The sequence below is a fragment of the Amblyomma americanum genome, chromosome 2, assembly GCF_052857255.1.
Source record: "Amblyomma americanum isolate KBUSLIRL-KWMA chromosome 2, ASM5285725v1, whole genome shotgun sequence".
NCBI lineage: Eukaryota > Metazoa > Arthropoda > Arachnida > Ixodida > Ixodidae > Amblyomma > Amblyomma americanum.
The window spans coordinates 51,855,860-51,874,251 of record NC_135498.1 but is presented as its reverse complement, the minus strand read 5'-3'; the positions used below and the strand labels follow the sequence as shown (position 1 = coordinate 51,874,251).

The 18,392-nt window shown below is 46.9% G+C and overlaps 2 protein-coding genes across 3 annotated transcripts in view; both read right to left on the bottom strand.

Annotated features, from left to right (window-relative positions):
* Positions 1-7,055, bottom strand: part of LOC144121221 (rabankyrin-5) — a 35,729-nt gene extending 28,674 nt beyond the window's left edge. For both annotated transcript variants that reach the window (XM_077654315.1, XM_077654316.1), the window contains exons 1-6: positions 6,956-7,055; positions 5,328-5,514; positions 4,665-4,783; positions 4,016-4,151; positions 3,534-3,657; positions 2,472-2,621 (exon numbers count right to left, since the gene is read on the bottom strand). In XM_077654315.1, coding sequence (XP_077510441.1) covers positions 2,472-2,621; positions 3,534-3,657; positions 4,016-4,151; positions 4,665-4,783; positions 5,328-5,514; positions 6,956-6,968 — 729 coding nt within the window. In that variant the 5' untranslated portion in view covers positions 6,969-7,055. The remainder of the gene's footprint in view (positions 1-2,471; positions 2,622-3,533; positions 3,658-4,015; positions 4,152-4,664; positions 4,784-5,327; positions 5,515-6,955) is intronic.
* Positions 7,056-10,024: 2,969 nt separating this feature from the next.
* LOC144118559 (uncharacterized) lies at positions 10,025-16,778 on the bottom strand. Its single transcript, XM_077651468.1, has 3 exons — positions 16,458-16,778; positions 15,123-15,421; positions 10,025-10,460 (listed from the first exon to the last, which is right to left on the bottom strand). The coding sequence occupies exons 1-3, from the start codon at positions 16,534-16,536 to the stop codon at positions 10,197-10,199; spliced, it is 642 nt and encodes a 213-aa protein (XP_077507594.1). The 5' UTR covers positions 16,537-16,778; the 3' UTR covers positions 10,025-10,196.
* Between the last annotated feature and the right edge of the window lie 1,614 nt (positions 16,779-18,392).

The following is an 18,392-nucleotide window of genomic DNA, read 5'->3' as shown; positions in this document are numbered from 1 at the left end:
ATTATACGGAGGTCAAGTTTAAAGCAGCAGGAAAATATTATGACCGTGTCCTCTTCGCTTTGTTCTCCATTGTTTATCAAGTGGACCGACCATTTTTGGAAGCCCCCGACTTGCACTTCATGCGAAATTAAGCAAGTGGGCTTTCCCACATGTCACGAAAAAAAAAAAAAAAACAAGATGGACGACCACCAGCTTCGAACAATTCCAATGCAAAAGCACACAGTTTCTTGCTTTATACTTCTGCAATGTTTTTCATACCTAACATGCATGCACCTACGACACTCAACCTCTCAAATTCAAAGGTCTTCTAGTGTGAGCTTCGCCACCTCATTCAGGTCAACTGTGATAAGTGGGAAAGTCTAGTTGGCGAAATTTTGCTCGGGGCTCCCAAATGAGGGCTAAGTCGACATGTCACCAGCAAGGCAAATGATCGTGTAAAAACCCCTCCTTTTGCATGGTGCTTTTTAGCTCATGCACTTAAGTGCGCGTAATGGAAGCCATGACGATGATAGGAGGGCCCCTGTCGCTAGGCCAAATATAGCCTGGCTGCGTGGTTTCAGATCCTGAGCTTCATCACCAGCTTGCAGCTATCGGCCGCGCATTCACCAGCCGTCTGAACACAGTGGTGCACTGCTTTCGGCACCGCTGGCAGCCTCATTATTTCAATACCAACGTGCGTTCTCGTTGCTTACAGCCACGCTCCTCCACCAGCATGCCAAACTGCATTGTTGCAACGGGCTGTTCGGTATTTGTGCGATGACACTTTTCCCTCTCCTCTCTTTCCCTCCTTGTGCAGTGCATTTTCGGCAGTTTTTATTTTTTTTCGGAGCGGAGGGGAGAGGCTTAATAATTTGACCTTAAGATCATTCGCGCATATCTTCGTCTCTTGAAGTCGAAACTAAAGGGGTTTTTACTGCTCAGCATGTTATTTTTGGCTGCCAGTCATGTCTATTCAAGAATTTCATTTGCTCACTCAAGCAGGTTGCATACTATTATAATGTCTAATCAAGCAGCATACCATTCTTTGCAAGTCTTTCTTTTTCATGGTGTTGAGTTGGTTTAGGCTTGTTTAATTTCTGTTGGAAAGACCATACACTAAGTTGGAAAAATAAGGAGAACGATGTTTGCCTTTTTATCTTTTCCTTATTAAAACTTTTTTCATGCTGAGCAGATATTAGATTCTATATTCGAAGGAGTTTTTTTTCCCCCCATATTTGTATTCAATTCATATTCTAAAATTTCAAGGTACGCACACCCCTACAAATTATGTTATCTTCATTACTCACTGCATGCGAGACACCAATAACCAAATGCCACTAATTCCGTTAAAACGCAAAAAATCCCCAAAAGCCACTGATACCTTCCATGTATTGCATCACAATGTGCCAATAGATTGCATTTCTCAATCACTAAATAGAAGTCTGCAGGTCACGACAAGTTGTGATAAGGCAGCAGAGTGTAGGATAAGTAAACATAGATATGTTCCCTGTATTGGATCATAGCAATGTGCCACAAGATTGCATTTTTCAACCACTATATGGAAGTCTGCACGTCAGGACAAGTAGTGATAAGGCAGCACAGCGTACGATAAGTAAACACAGATAACCTATCTTTGTCTCGAACATAATGAACAGTAGTCCAGATTTGTTTTTTTCTTCTTTCACAGGAATATGGAGCAAAGTGTCATTGCCTACGGGGCCTCATTTTTGTTTGGTGCGACAAAGATGGCCCAAAACTATAGAAAAAAAAATTGTGTATACAGTCTTACAGAGCACTCCCACCTTTCTTCCACCACCTGTGAGTGACAAGCTATGAACCACAACACTGCAGACACCATCATGCATGCTTGATTTAGTTATTAACTAAGCACTGTTCTTGTTTCTACTCCTTTATACTTATTTGAACTGTCTGCACAATTGTTTGCACAATTCAAAATGTATACAAATAGTTCAAGCAGGAGGTCAAGCATAAATGACACAACCCATTCTAAGAAAGTCACGTGCCATGCGTATTTTGCATAAGTGGTGCAGGTGCCACCCTGGCAGATGAGCGGTAAAACAATTCAGCAGAATTGCGTTCTGTTACATGGGGTGGCATGCCAATGTGATTCAAGTCAAAGGCAGCAAACTCAACAGTGGAATATAAGAACTCCCAATCCTTGACCATTCACGAGATGTGCAGCTAAAACGTAGTCAGCAAAGACTTGTACAAAGATCCTTGCAAAGCAATACTAGAATCTTTCTCACACACACCCACACACAGAGGAAGTTGATGTATGGCATGCCCATACAAAGCATCCGTGAGGCTCTATCTGTAACCTATGCAGTCTTAAGAACCTGAGAATAATAACAAATAAAGCATTCAAGCACATCAGCACACTACTACATGCTGGTTGCTTCTGCCAGACTGGCAAGCTTAATCCCTTGCTAAAAAATATATCCCACAGCACACGTGACTGCACTGCGACTTACCTGTGAATCAAATTCGATGAGATAGAGAAAAACAACATCTTCCCGATGAGTACGAATAGCAGTGTGCAACGGGTAGCGCGTCTTCGCCTTGAACATGCTGTACAGCAGGGGTGCGCTCATGTGGGCAAAGTCCTCACTTCCAAAGTCATTCTGCACATTGAAAGAACCCCCAAACCCCCAAAAGGTTGCTTGAACCGATGCCCAGAGAACTTTTAAATAAGTCCCGCCAAGGAATTCCCTGGAACAGGGTTTTCGAAGACGGTATAACACTCCTAATTGAGTGCCATCATAAATCATGCCTATAGTAGCGCCCTCACATGTCAACAAGTGCAATGAGGACAAATACAATCAGAGTTGAGTGAGTAATGTAGCTATGCTAAACAAAATGCACACCTGTGAATATAATTAGTAGATCTTTGCCCTTCCCCCTAATCCTACACTGCACCTGTACTCCATTTGAGAACACTATGTTTCTTCTCACTGTTTATCATGAGATTACTTTCCTATAGCACTCTGAACAACAAGCATTAGCAATGTCAGACAGAGAAGAAATATAATTTTAAACAAAAGATATAATCTCTCATTCCAATTCAAAACACTACAGAAAGCCTAAGTCTCAGAGTAGTGCAGGAACTCTGATGTTTGCTCATGGCTCCATCATGACACAATAAGCATATCTCATCCATAAATACATTATACATTACTATGATAGCAGCTGCTATCCATTAAACATGGCCTGTAATAAATTTAATGCAAAAATACAAGCAAAACTACAAAATGTACAGGTGCGGACATAAGTAAACGGAGCATGCAATTTCGTTCTAAGTGCAAACACGTTTTCCATAAAAGGAATGGAGAAACATTGTTCGTCCATGAGAAAGTGCACTGACATCTCCTACCAGTATGCATACACCATTGCTTGCAATTTCAACTGGGCAACGCGCGAAAAATGTTGGAAGTCGATAGCGTGCTCAGTTTACTTTTGTCCGTGCCTGTACATGTTTCTTGGGCACAGTGCTTCTGAACCTGAACAGCAAGAAGGGAAATGGGCCTTTAACTTACCCAATGATTAGATATGAGTTCCGAACAGTGATGCTGTAAGTTGTGGGCACCAATTTCATCGGCCAGCTGGTAGTACCTAACACAGTTCTTGACATTCACAGAAGACATAAGGGCCTCCTCACATCTAAGAGAACAATGAACGCCAGAATAAAATTTCATGTCAAACACTCATGCCTTAGCTGCAAACTAAATTTAAGTAATGTAATGCTTACAAGTTGACCGTCACACTTAAAGCAAAGGGCCCAAAATGCAGAATGAATACCAGGGTCTAACGAAGCATTTTTTTAATGGCTGGACTACCACACGACTAAAAATGAATGCAGAAGAATATATGCAAGAGGTTTATCACAGTTTTACTAGCAGGCAAATACATCAGAATTCACTATTTGGCAACACTCTTTGGCAAACGACTGCACAAAAAGACACAGGACAATCCCTTACTGGTTCAGTCCCGAACTAACTCCTTTATACAAAATTGTTACCTGTTCAAAAGGCTGTCGAGGGAAAACCGCTTGGCAGTTTTCATCAAATCCAGCAGAAAGCTGTCCTGAAGCCCCGACTCCATCTGGTCTGTGTAGACCCAGCGCAGCAACACCAGGCCCACATCTGGCTGAATGTCTGGGCAGTAACCACAACATGGCGTCAACAACACACACCTTGCACCTCTTAAATCAAGCATAGAAATGAAGGGAAAGCTAGTCTGATACAACTTAAGTCTGCTGTGATGCTCAGCCCAAATTCATGATTGACAGACACTGTTCTTCCGAAGCATTCAAATAGTCTCGTTTAAGCTTTTCTTGTTACTTAAACAATAACTAACTGCAAGATGAGATTATAAGCAAACAAATTTTGATGCCTCTGACTTATTTAACAGAATTAAACATCAAAATTCTGATTCTGTTTAGTGATGGGATTGGTCAGCACAGTAATACAGCACCCTAAAAGCAACCAGCTGTTTCTACTGTTGTTTAAGCTGTACCCTACTATATATCAGTGCATCCAATCCCAGAAAACCTCGGCTATACCTTCTGCAATGATACAGTACAAATTGCAGGTAGAAATGTGTAAAAATAAATGTTCAAAAAAACATCTACCGCCTTAAAATAAAAGCAGATTCACTTTAAAGCTAACCTGTTAAGTCCAGAGTGTCCACATCAGCCAAGTTGCCTACACCCCACGTCTGGCTCCGGCAAGACAGCACAAACCGGTGAGCTCGCACTGACTTGCCATTCAGCTGAACTGTCAGGTCACTGTAAGGAAATGGAACCATGTAAGTGAACGATTCAGCTAGTTTTGTCTTGTTCTCCTGGTTCTGCCTGCATGTTAGTATTACCTTTTCTGTTTGGCAGCACATATTATGTTAGGCACTGTTAACTTGCTCACATCTCAAACTGTAAATTAACCTTGCTGGCAGATTAACTTCAAAGACCTTTTTTTTTAAGAAGCACGCTGATCTACCAGTATTCTCTCGCTTTAGCAGAGTACCAGCATTCAGTGTCAGCACCTCTCCTTTACCATACAATAAAAGCTTGTGTCTACTTGGGCACTGAAGACTTATGGATACATTTCATGTTTAGAGAGAACGACATTACAAATCAAATATTTGAACCTAGCACGCACTGCTGGCATCAAACACTGCTCCGCTGTGTTTCAAGATTAGGTTTACTCAATTACTCGAAGCCACATCCAGCAGACATAATCTCACATACCCATACATGAGACAATGGTGACCCAGTGAATCTGAGCAAAACCAACATACAACAAAAAAAATGAATCAGTCTTCAAATGCTTTACCTGTAGAGCTCCTGGTCAAACAAACTTGCCACAGTCTTGAGCAGGCGAGAGACAAAGCTGTCAGAGCCTGCATTGCCGGATGCTGCCACAGCCACATTGTATTTTCGCTCAACATCTGCATAGCGTGCCTGTAGCTTGACATATTCTTCACGCAGGAGAGACAAGTGGCGCTGAAGTTTGGCCACCTCTGATGGAGAAGACAGGAGGTTTTATGAATGAAGGCACGTGAAAAAAATTAAAGCAACTTCAAGGGAAACACAAAAAAACACTTTAGGAACTGCTCCAACAAACGGGCATAGAACTAAAGAACTAGTGGGAAGTTTAAATTCTGTCATATCAGTGTGCACCTGCACAGGCTGTAACTAACAAGTGGATTATGATGCAACTGGTCTCATGTTTCACCACTAGATATGCATGACACACTCCACTTGAGGCAAACTGACTAGATGTCTGTTTTGAGACTAATTCTCTCTAGCCTTTTATTTTTGTTTTTGAAAGGAGCCACAAGCCTTAATTGTTATTAAGACAATATGATTTCTCTTTTTCCACGGGTCTCGCATGCTTTCCTACAGCTCTGTAACACCCATGCAGGCATCAGCAAAGGAAAGGCACAAATGAACATCAAGTAACTACTTTTGGGAAGCACCTGCGTTTGCACTGCAGTAAATTAAACTAATATTTTTAACTGTTATGCTCCCTGCCAGCTTCCACCGTATACAGCACTGAATGTCGTTTAACTAAGGAAGTAATTCTTAGGAAACAGCATTACAGAACACTCAAACGTGGTACTCTTCCACATTCTGTGTGCCCTCAACCGGCTTTTCGACGGTTTAATGACATAATCAGGTAATTACATTATGTGATGCATAATCGCTCAGATATCAAACGAGGCACGCATTCTGTAAAGTTTAGAAAACGTGATCATGTTGTAACAAAAGTCCGTATGGCGTTTGGCAAGTGGCAACGACTGCCACAGATCATACCGGTCTCATTATTAAACTTTCCCTGAAAAAAAAAATAATAATAATAAAGGCCACTAGGAGGTGGCACCAGTCTATTGCGATCGATTACTCGCCAATAACCTTAAGTTGATCCACTTAATTTTAGCATTAGACTGACAGGACATTTTTCCAACTGTATTGCAAAAATGGTATTGCTCGGGCACGTTTTTTTTTTTTTAGGGGGGGGGGGGGGGGGTTTCGCAAACTTACGTGAAGGAGTTTAGCATAGACCCAACATTCGAGCTCACTAAGAAGAGGCGGAGACTAGCACGAAGACACGGAACTGACAGGCCCTTTGACCTGTCAATTATATAGAGAACCTACGTGTTGCGCGCGCAGTAGCGTGTGGAAAATCTGAGGCTTGAAACAGTAAAGTGTGTTCCGCGCGGTGCTTGCTGTGTAGTAAACTTGACGTAAACAACGCCCGAAAGCAAACGCAAAAAAAAAAAAGCTAAGCAGGAATCAAGTTACGCTTGCTTGAACACACTGGCGTACGCCCACTACAGGCAGTTATAAAACCACGCTCAATACAGTAGCCGCTGCGAGCGCCTCTCCGAGAGCCTAAGCAGATTATTAACCATTCATGCCCACTTAAGCGTGCAGCGAAAAACACACGAACACACATACCTCCTTCCGCCATCGCCGCCCCGTGGTGGTGACAGGGAAGGAATGGGCAGCGCTCGCGTATCGCGGAGTGTCGCAGTCGCCCAGTTGCCGAACTGACTGGCTTCGGATGACGCTGGATGGTTCTATGGCTAGAGTGTACTAGAACTCTACTATGGCTATATCGCTGCATAGAGAGGTGGATAGATCAGCGCCGCTGGATAGGTGAGCGTGGGGTGAGCAGCACCAAGGCTGAATAGTGGGCTCTGTCCGTTGCTCTGGCAGGTTTGAACAGAGATTACGTTGATTGTCCAAAAGTTGAAAAAACTTGCGAGAGAACCGGTCGATGGCCATATTTGAGGTGGGGGGGGGGGGGGGGGGTATGCTGGAGGCCACTTTGGACTCTCCCCAGCCCCAACTAATTCCTTCCATTTTGTGGCCATCAAGTTGTAACCACCACCCACGGCCGCTCAATGGGCGCACTGGGCGCCTCCATTCAGCGGCCGTGCACCACCTATCTCCTTTCAATCCCACCTTCCTTCCTTCCTTCCTTCCTTCCTTCCTTCCTTCCTTCCTTCCTTCCTTCCTTCCTTCCTTCCTTCCTTCCCTTACGGCGCGGTTCAGGTGTCTGCCGAGATATGTGAGACAGTTACTTCGTCACTTCGTTTCCTCAAAAACCAATTTTCATTTTTGGCAATGCCTTGGCGTGTTTAAAACCGTGTCTTAAAACACGCCACTGTTGCGAATAAAAGCAACAAAATGAGAAGAATGATGCAGTGTGAACAAGACGGTGATGGCAGCGGTGGCTATGGTCCAGCAAAGAGTGATTAAAAGAAGTTGTTTGCGATAGCCAGCAAAAGTTGTATGCAGTGATTTGAAAAGTAGCCAAGCAGTCGTCGTTAGTGTGGTCAGCTGCTTGCTAGCGCATTCAAGCCTTGCTCTTGCAGATCATGCATGGCCTGTCAATTTTATCTTAGCGTTGAGGCACCAGCGCATTGAGAAGCTGGATCCCAATATGTCGGTAGGGACTTCCTTCCTGCCATTCGTTGACAAGTTGCACGTGAATTTTTCACCATCCAAATACAATGACGGGCAATCGTGATCCGTCTTTTACTCAAAGGGCTGGTATTTCGATGTATACCTGCGTGCAAGTGAGTGTATTTAACATAATGGTCTTTGTGTAGTTTTCAGTTAAGCCCGGCTGGCCGATGAGGCCTACCCTTTTGCGATGCGATCGATGCAGTCTGCGCTCAATTAGGTGCACGTGCACTGGCCGTGAGCGCTGTGTGGATTTCACCAAAATTGGTATGTGGTCCCAGAGCCCTCCACTACGGCACCTCTTTCTTCCTTTCCCCTTCTCTCAGTCCCTCCTTTATCCCTTCCCTCACGGTGGTGGTGGTAGTAACTTTGTTCATAGAAATAGATGGGTGGGTCTCGGTGTCGAGCCACTCTTCACATCTTTTGACGTGGTCTGTGGCTCTTGTGGCAGGGTTGGAGCCCCTAGTCCAGGGCCCCACTGAGTCTTGCCGCCAGGTAAGCTTTCCGGACCAGTACTGCCTGGACCGCCGGATCCTCGCTGGAAAGCATCCTCTCCCACTGCTCCGCACTCGGGATTTTGTTTATTGCAGCCGCATTTGTTCTCTTTTCACTCCACGTTGTATGAATTAACGCGGCTTTGTCCTGGCACCCCGGGCATTTGCTGCTATATAGCCCTGGGTGGATCTTACTTGGCATGTTTAGATTCGGGAAAGTTCCCGTTTGTAGCTGTCTCCAATATACCGCTTTCTGCTGGTAAAGATTTTCGTGAGGTGGGGGATATCTAATCCTGACCCCCTTTAGTACAGCTGAACGGCGCGGTTCAGGTGTACGCCGATATGTGAGACAAATACTGCGCCATTTCATTTCCCCAACCGCCAATTCAATTCACCCGTCGCGGTGGCTCAGTGGTTAGGGCGCTCGCCTACTGATCCGGAGTACCCGGGTTCGCACCCGACCGCGGCGGCCGCGTTTCAATGGAGGCGAAACGCTAAGGTGCCCGTGTGCTGTGCGATGTCAGTGCACGTTAAAGATAATAATAATAATAATAATAATAATAATTGGTCTTTTGGGGAAAAACTCGCGCAGTATCTTCCTCATATATCGTTGGACACCTGAACCGCACCGTAAGGGAAGGGATAAAGGAGGGAGTGAAAGAAGAAAGGAAGAGGTGCCGTAGTGGAGGGCTCCGGAATAATTTCGACCACGTGGGGATCTTTAACGTGCACTGACATCGCACAGCACACGGGCGCCTTAGCGTTTTGCCTACATAAAAACGCAGCCGCCGCGGTCGGGTTCGTTTTTATGGAGGCAACGCTAGGCGACCCCAGTTGGTCGAAATTATTCCGGAGTCCTTCACCAGCTCGTCCTGATCTCCAGGGGCCAGGCGGCTAGGGAAGCATGTGGGTCCCGTGAAGAAAGAACCACTTCCATTGACGGCGTCTAAGACGACGTCGTAATTAGCTCGGCTCAATAAAGTTGTGTCTCTCTCTCACTACGGCACCTCTTTCTTCCTTTCTTCTCTTAATCCCTCCTTTATCCCGAATTCCCTTACGGCGCGGTTCAGGTGTCCGCCAATATGTGAGACAGGTGCTGCGCCATTTACTTTCCCCAAAAACCAATTTTCATGGAGGAAAAACGCTAAGGCGCCCGTGTGCTTTGCGATGTCAGTGCACGTTAAAGATCCCCAGGTGGTCAAAATTATTCCGGAGCCCTCCACTACGGCACCTCTTCCTTTCTTTCTGCTTTCACTCCCTCCTTTATCCCTTCCCTTACGGCGCGGTTCAGGTGTCCAACGATATATGAGACAGATACTGCGCCATTTCCTTTCCCCCCAAAAAAACAATTATTATTATTATTATTATTTTCAGTCTCCGCAACTGGGCCGAATGGATGCACTCGGCCGGTCAGGTTGGCTGCCGCTCAGAAAACGGCGTTATATTGCTTGGCAGTCGGACGCCGCTTGGTATGTCACCCCAGAGCATTACATAGTGTGCGTGTTCTGAATTCTAGCACCAGCGTCTCGAAGTAGAAGTAAAGTAAGCAGACTTTTTTTTATCCAGTCATTTTATCGCATAACAAACACACAGTTTGCGCACCACTACACGTCGACGGCCGTTCCCACGCGACCGAAACGAAGAACTTTCTTCTCGACTTTCTCGATGACACTCGTGCAGCTGATGCGGTGGTGGGTGTGTAACATGCCCTCTCGTTCATGGGCGTGATCATGTCAGATCATGTACTTGTCGTTGCCATAGCCCGCGCCACCGGAGTCTCCCGCGGCCGCGTCCCGTGGCAGGTCCGGTGGCCCCATGCCGCTGCCTGCCGAGGCGCGTGCGGCGACCAACCTTCGCGTACGCTCCCAGCAGATTCCGCTGATGCACACCGCGATGCACACGACCAGGATGACGAGGAAGGCCGTGGCCAGGATCAGCGGCATCGACTTCTTGGTCATGCTCTTGAAACTGCTGTTGGGCACCGTTGGGTCCTGGGGCTGCACGGGAGGAGAGCGAATGGCCATGATTACGCATGCGAGCGGGCTGGCTCTGTCGCGGAGTCATCAGGGCAGTGTTTTTTCAGAACGTACAAGACTTCCCTTAGCCTAACGTCCAGGTTCTGTAGGACGTTAAGTTCATGAAAAGAAAAGGGGTCTTTGAGCCATCTCGTGCTGACCAAAAATAGATTTTAGCTATTAAAATCAAGTCATCGTCAACTCATGGGCATTAGCTGCCGTGCGTCACACTTTACATTAAACGAAATATAAAGAAATTGTAACTATAAAAAATGATTTATGCGATGTTTACGCTGCCTTGCCGCGGTGGCTCAGCGGTTAGGGCGCTCGGCTACTGATCCGGAGTTCCCGGGTTCGAACCCGACCGCGGCGGCTGCGTAATTATTGAGGCAAAACGCTACGGCGCCCATGTACTGTGCGATGTCAGTGCACGTTAAAGATCCCCAGGTGGTCGAAATTATTCCGGAGCCCTCCACTACGGGACCTCTTTCTTTCACTCCCTCCTTTATCCCTTCCCTTACGGCGCGGTTCAGGTGTCCGCCGATATATGAGAGATACTGCGCCATTTCCCTTCCCCCAAAACCAATTATTATTATTGTTATGTTTACGCTATGATGCATAGTGAGGAAGCTGTGCGCAATAAGCTGCTTGCGATGCAGGCCCGTGATGTTTTGTAGTTAGAGGGATCCGCCTGGTATTATTATTACACATGATATGCCCCACTCGCGGCGTGGAGTTTCCTTTAGGGTTTAGAGATTTTCGCAGCATAGCGTAATTTACCAAGGATGTGCAGATTCGCCTCGCTCTGCGTCACCACTGCTCTCTCCACAACGTGCAACGTGCAGACGCGTCGAGTTCGGAGGGGAACTCGACGCGTCTGCAGCGGAGGTGTCACGAGGCCGTATGGCAGCCACGCGTGGCCGTGGCGTGTCGGCACGCGGGTTGCGTGTCATCGAGACCATGTAATAGCTGTGATAGGAGCCACGCCTTTTCGGTGGACGATGCACAAGAACTGCCGTTCCAAACCCAAGTCTGCCTGTAATGATTCTCACCATCATATCAGGACAGGAGGTGCGGATATATTATAGTAAAAAATTAGGAGGACGCTTAAGCTTCGCCTTGAGAGTAGACCCGATAGCGCCGCCTCCTCCCTTTTCCTCTCTTTATTTCTTTCATTTCTCATTTATCACTGATTACCAATCCACAATTACATCACGGTCATCGGTTACAATCACAATTACCGATCACATTACCAATTATCAGTTACTAATTAACATTATCGATTACCAATCACTACACATTGCAAGTTACACTGCACGACATACTACGCCTGTACATACATATACGAACCATTTGTTTCAGCAGAATGAAGCACTGTTACACCGCCTTTTCATTACGCGCAATTCCTGACGCACTAGCTTGGGTTCGAGCCAACTATTTATATTTTTATATATTCTGATTTCGGAAATTCTGGGATTTTCTTTCCGACTGACGTAGTACGACGGCCGACGCCGGATTTTCATCAGAACGAGCTCCTTAGGCTGTCCCGTAAACTGACGCACGATTTAGCGTGGTTAGGCCAGATGCAAATTAGGTGCGCTAGTACGTTTAGCCACTGTTTAGCTTGTTTTACAAATTGTTGAGCAGTCCGTCGTCAGACGTGAGAATTCGCTTCCGGCGCGCTGTGGTGGTGGCCTGGCAGCTGGCCGCCCGCTGTGGCCATGGCCTCCATAGCACAAATGCTGGCACATTTTTTCTTAACCACATTCTTAAAGAAAAAGATGCCGCCACCGTCTGGAAGACGTTGAAGTAACGAGCGTTAGGTGTTTGGTTTACTAGAATTGATATGAATGAGATTAAAGTAAGGTAGACCAATGGAAATACGTACGAATTTGACATCTCGGATTTATAAGTGATGTCACCGATCAATCACCAATTGGATACATCAGTGACGTCACCCGTCAATCACCAATTCGGTATACTAATGACGTCACCATTCAATCACCAATTAGGTTACTATATCGATTTACTATGGGGGCCGCCATCTTGAATTCCTCAGTACCGAATATTTCACGCCGAGGGTAGGTGGTAGCAGACCCTAAGAAATCGAGAAACGTGATGAGTAAGAGCTAAAGCTCTTTAAAAAATGCAATGGCATTTATAAGTTGACCTTCCTCTAAATATCCCAGTGAACCACCAACATTCTGGAAGTAGGCCGACCCCAGAAAAATGTTTAAAGTAGATTAGTGGAATTAATGCGCGGACTGAAGTGGATTAGTGCAGATTGTAAGGTGAACTAGTGGGAACTACTGGGCGGATTAAAAGGTATCAGTGGATAGATGAAGTGGATTAGGGGTGGATTAAGGAGGATGCGTGGGTCGGATTTGTATATTCCCATATGATAATCCAATAAAAGGTACTCGAACGTTTTAGTCCTCACATTTCCAAATTTGGCAGTGCTGATGACATCATGAGCTTCTCGACCAATCAGAGAATTTCGCTGCGGAGAAGCCAAAAATTTTTTTACATGGCGACCACCTAGATGCCGTTACATTGAAAGTGCGCTTGCCCAGAATTTCTGGGTATGAAATTATCATCAGAAACCCTCACCCCGTCTCCTCCCTCACCCTCACCCTCTGCGCTGCACCCGGTACGGCCTGCAGAACGCATCTGCGCTGCGTTGCTAACATAAGGCATTAATAACCAATAACATAAGGCACTGATAACCACGAGTGCCCTGCCGAGCAATTCCGTGAGAAAACAAGAAATCCCCAAGCTACCTGTCCTACCTGTGCGATGTCAGTGCACATTAAAGATCCCCAGGTGGTCGAGAGAGAGAGAGAGAGAGAAACTTTATTTGGTCCATTAAGTGCTTAGCGTTCGGTCTTCGTCTGCATCGCTGCAGACTCTTGACCTTCAAAGCAGGGTTGGGCCCCTAGTCCAGGGCTCCACTGAGTCGCGCAGCTTCGCTTGCGAGCTGCACCATTGCCCTTTGGGTGACGAGCTCGCAGCTGGTGAGCCGGCTCTCCCACTGCTCCGCACTCGGGGTTTTGTGTTGGTGGAACGTGTAGTTTCGCTTACACTCCCAGGTTATGTGGTAAAGCGTGGGGGTTGCCCCGAACCACGGGCATGTGTTCCTATACTGTGTAGGATACATCTTGCTAAGTATATGTAGGTTAAAGAATGTTCCCGTTTGCAGCCTCCGCCAACTAGCTGCTTCTTGTTGTGTGAGGCCCTTATGTGGCGAGGAGTATCTAATTCTCCTGCCTCTTTGATAGTTTAGGTCGAAATTATTCCGGAGCCCTCCACTACGGCACCTCTTTCTTCCTTTCTTCTTTCACTCCCTCCTTTATCCCTTCCCTTACGGCGCGGTTCAGGTGTCCACCGAGATATGAGACAGATGCTGCGCCATTTACTTTGCCCCAAAACCAATTATTATTATTATTATTATATACCTGTCCTTCCACCTTCACGCGAGGCAGCTAGACGATAGGCCGGAATGCCTTGCATGCAGCGAGGCCGGGGCGTGCATACCTTGAAGTAGTAGTCGTATTATTATTATATACCTGTCCCTCCACCTTCACGTGAGGCAGCTAGACGATAGGCCGGAATGCCTTGCATGCAGCGAGGCCGGGGCGTGCATACCTTGAAGTAGTAGTCGTATTATTATTATATACCTGTCCCTCCACCTTCACGTGAGGCAGCTAGACGATAGGCCGGAATGCCTTGCATGCAGCGAGGCCGGGGCGTGCATACCTTGAAGTAGTAGTCGTATTATTATTATATACCTGTCCCTCCACCTTCACGTGAGGCAGCTAGACGATAGGCCGGAATGCCTTGCATGCAGCGAGGCCGGGGCGTGCATACCTTGAAGTAGTAGTCGTATTATTATTATATACCTGTCCCTCCACCTTCACGTGAGGCAGCTAGACGATAGGCCGGAATGCCTTGCATGCAGCGAGGCCGGGGCGTGCATACCTTGAAGTAGTAGTCGTATTATTATTATATACCTGTCCCTCCACCTTCACGTGTGGCAGCTAGACGATAGGCCGGAATGCCTTGCATGCAGCGAGGCCGGGGCGTGCATACCTTGAAGTAGTAGTCGTATTATTATTATATACCTGTCCCTCCACCTTCACGTGAGGCAGCTAGACGATAGGCCGGAATGCCTTGCATGCAGCGAGGCCGGGGCGTGCATACCTTGAAGTAGTAGTCGTATTATTATTATATACCTGTCCCTCCACCTTCACGTGAGGCAGCTAGACGATAGGCCGGAATGCCTTGCATGCAGCGAGGCCGGGGCGTGCATACCTTGAAGTAGTAGTCGTATTATTATTATATACCTGTCCCTCCACCTTCACGTGAGGCAGCTAGACGATAGGCCGGAATGCCTTGCATGCAGCGAGGCCGGGGCGTGCATACCTTGAAGTAGTAGTCGTATTATTATTATATACCTGTCCCTCCACCTTCACGTGAGGCAGCTAGACGATAGGCCGGAATGCCTTGCATGCAGCGAGGCCGGGGCGTGCATACCTTGAAGTAGTAGTCGTATTATTATTATATACCTGTCCCTCCACCTTCACGTGAGGCAGCTAGACGATAGGCCGGAATGCCTTGCATGCAGCGAGGCCGGGGCGTGCATACCTTGAAGTAGTAGTCGTAGGCGACCTCGAAGCCAGCCGCCTTGCGAACGCGATCGTCGCCGGCGACCCGGTACGCGCCGGTGCCGTTGAGCAGCTGGCCTGCCGAGAGGAGCACGATCTTGCCCGGCTTGCCGGCCTCGGCGACGGCTACTACACCGGCCGCGGTGCCGCCTTTGCCGTCGCGCCTGGACAGCTCCGGCCCGGAGGGGCTGGTGCTGGGCTCCTCCGACGCCGCCCCCAGACGACGCCAGGTGAGCTCGGGCACCGGAGTCTCGTCCGCGTGCGCGAACAGTCCCTCGTCTGCGCCGTGCGCGGAGGGTGATGCGTGTCGTTAGCGTGGGCGCCGGGGCAAATTATAGTTTACAAATTCACTGGCCCAGTTTTGACTCCTACGCATGTCCAACATTCTTGGACAAAAACTTTGAATACTGAGAAATTGCAAGGTAGTGGCGTGGAAATATATTGAAGGTGATGGTTCATTCTTCCGATTTGTAGCAAAATATTTCTTTTAAAGTTTTTTCATCGTTCACATTGAGCAGTTAAGACTGCCATAGAAAACGAATGGGGAACGCTTTTGACGACCGAAAAAACTTTAATAGCAAAAAAATGCAAGCCTGTCGAAGGGACATCTGCGGATATATTGATTATTATAGTGGAATCTTACAATATAATGAAAAAATTGCGTTCATAAACTCTTTCCTGTTCAGAAATGCTTTCGTTCAGAATTTTTGGGTATATTGCATCTCGCAAGTACGCGTAATACTATTAGGGATTCCAACGTGAGCACGCCTATGCCCTATGCCTCAAGAGTGCGCCACGACATCAGCGCAGCAGGCTTTACATAGCAATATAATTGGTTGGAGTCATCTTCGGTGGCTCCAGGCCAGTGTCTCCCATCTATGTCGAGGTGCTCATAACACCTAGGTGACAGCATCTATAGCTGTAGAGGCCTTAAGCCATCCAACAAATGCTGGTTTGTGCTTGCGGTGCGACCGCCAATGGCGCCGTAAAGCAGGGGTAAGGCCTAATAGCAACTAACGCTGGAAAAAAGGCAACTGCGGGCCACACCCCGTACAATTCGCGCAGGGCAACGACATGTACACTTTCCATGTACTACGCCCTCCTTAACACGTGGCTTTTGTAGGATGGAGTAATCCCGCATGTCACTGCTAACAGAAGGAGCAGCTGTGTACGCGAATGACGAAGTGCGCTCACATCGGTCCACGAGTATCGCCCACTAGCCCCGTGTGGTCCGGAGTTGCGCACGGTGGAAGGTGGACACAGACCGCAGGCATGCAATGGTCATCGCGCCGGACAGAGAGCGAAGGACACTCACGGGAGGCGGCATGCCCGCGGCGTCCTGCGTCCAGTAGGACGCCCAGCAGGATCGCCCGGGCGAGCACTGCCCACGACATGGGGAGCTGCTGCAGAACGGAGCTCCGGCTGCGGCTTCGCTGTTGGCGGCCCTGCGCCCGCACTCGCGACCCTCTTCTTCTGGACACCGCACGAGACGCTTCCGTGGTGGGAAACTTTATTGTGTTACCCGCGAATATCGCCCCGCAGGCCTCATGTCTTGAAATCGGGCGCGCCGAGTGGCCCTAAAATTTGAGGTCTCTTGGCCGTTGCATCATTTGTGACAGTAATGCAAAATCCTCTGCACAACTCATATCCTCACGCTGGCGCCGACAGCTGGCGCTAGTTCTCATCATAATGATGATCATCATCTAAAGTAAAGGGCAGCATTCTCCTCCTCCTCCTCAGCATCATCATCATGCGCCGAGTTTTAGGCGTTCTTTGCGTTTTTGTTATTGAGAGTGAGTGTTAGCAATTTTTTTTTTTGGTAACGATAAGACTTGCGTCTCTAAGCGCTGCCGTTTAACTGCCCATAAATCATCACCATCGGTGCCTGCGTCTTCTAACAATCAAAGTACTTTTAACCTGGTAAATGATGATGATGATGATGATGATGATGATGATGATGATGATGATGATGATGATGATGATGATGGCCTCTGGTTGAATGGCACGTACCCACGGTGGGGGATTGGCCAGGGTACATTGTTGATATAAATACACACATGGGTAAGGAGTGGAGTAATTGGATAATTTTGTGAAGAAGGCGCAAATTTGGAGAAAAAAGGTGAAAGAAAAAGGAAATGTAAAAGCCGTGAATTCACATTTTAGCATAAGAATTGACCTGATGCAATCATATGCCCATGAATTAAATCTCCACCTGGTAGTCACCGCCTAGTCATGGCCAATGCGCCTTGTGGGTATGCGCCATTTTTATGCGGACAACAGCAACAGCATCATGCCATTATTAGCGTCGCAATTGGCATCACGATTAGAGGCTGCAGGAGATGTCCGGGTATAAGGTAAATTCCAGGCTAAGCAGTTGCAAAATTTCGTCTCACCCTCCTTATTGTGGGCAATATGCAAAGATGCCTCGCGTTCTGACCACACTTTCGCACAGAAAATTACCGTATACTCTCAATACACGCTGTGATTGCTCTAGCCCTTTGCGGCGCCATCATGGTACTGCCGAGAATGCTTCCACAAAAAAGGGCGCAAAAACAACAGCTTACTGCTCTTATAACCCTGAAATTTGTTTACATAACATATTTTTGTACCGGTGAGTACAGTGACAGATTAAAACACAGCAAAAATGCTTTCGTTGGTGGCCGTCACAGTAGCGCGGTTAGAATCACGAGATCCAATCTAACTGATTACAAAATGTTTTATTAGATTCATAAACACAAAATACTACAAAACAGTGCTTCTGAGACCTAAGAAGATTGTTGACAGATTAGTGCGCCCTGTATTTTTCTCGCAGTGTAACGGGTGGCTACCGACAGGCGTTAAAAAATGGCTGCACCGCGTTTAGCAAGACTATACAGAGGGCGTGCACGGGAGTGCCGGGATTTCTTTCGTGCTAGAGTCAATATATATTAACTTTACGTTAGACACATCCGATAGTGTCGGTGGGTTTATTTATTTATTTATTCAAAATAACCCCAAGGGCCCTCATTCGTGGGTATTACATTGGAGGTTAAAGACGTTGGTTACAGCTTATACTAATGCACTAAAATAAAACAAATAGAAATCACAAATATTAATGAAAGATAGGCATCCGCAATAAGCGTCTAACCAATACGCAGTGCATGAAATTTTTTGGAATAAACAACACATCACCGCAAGAAAAAGAAAAAACTGGAAAAAGTACTCTTAAGTACAACTGAAAAAAAAAAAAGCCTGTGATCTCGTTCAGAAC

Coding starts and splice junctions, on each gene's coding strand:
- LOC144118559 (XM_077651468.1), bottom strand. CDS start 16,536: ATGTCGTGGGCAGTGCTCGCCCGGGCGATCCTGCTGGGCGTCCTACTG. Junction 15,422..16,457: donor CCGCGGGCATGCCGCCTCCC/GTGAGTGTCCTT, acceptor CGCACGGCGCAG/ACGAGGGACTGTTCGCGCAC. Junction 10,461..15,122: donor CCTACGACTACTACTTCAAG/GTATGCACGCCC, acceptor CCTCCCGTGCAG/CCCCAGGACCCAACGGTGCC.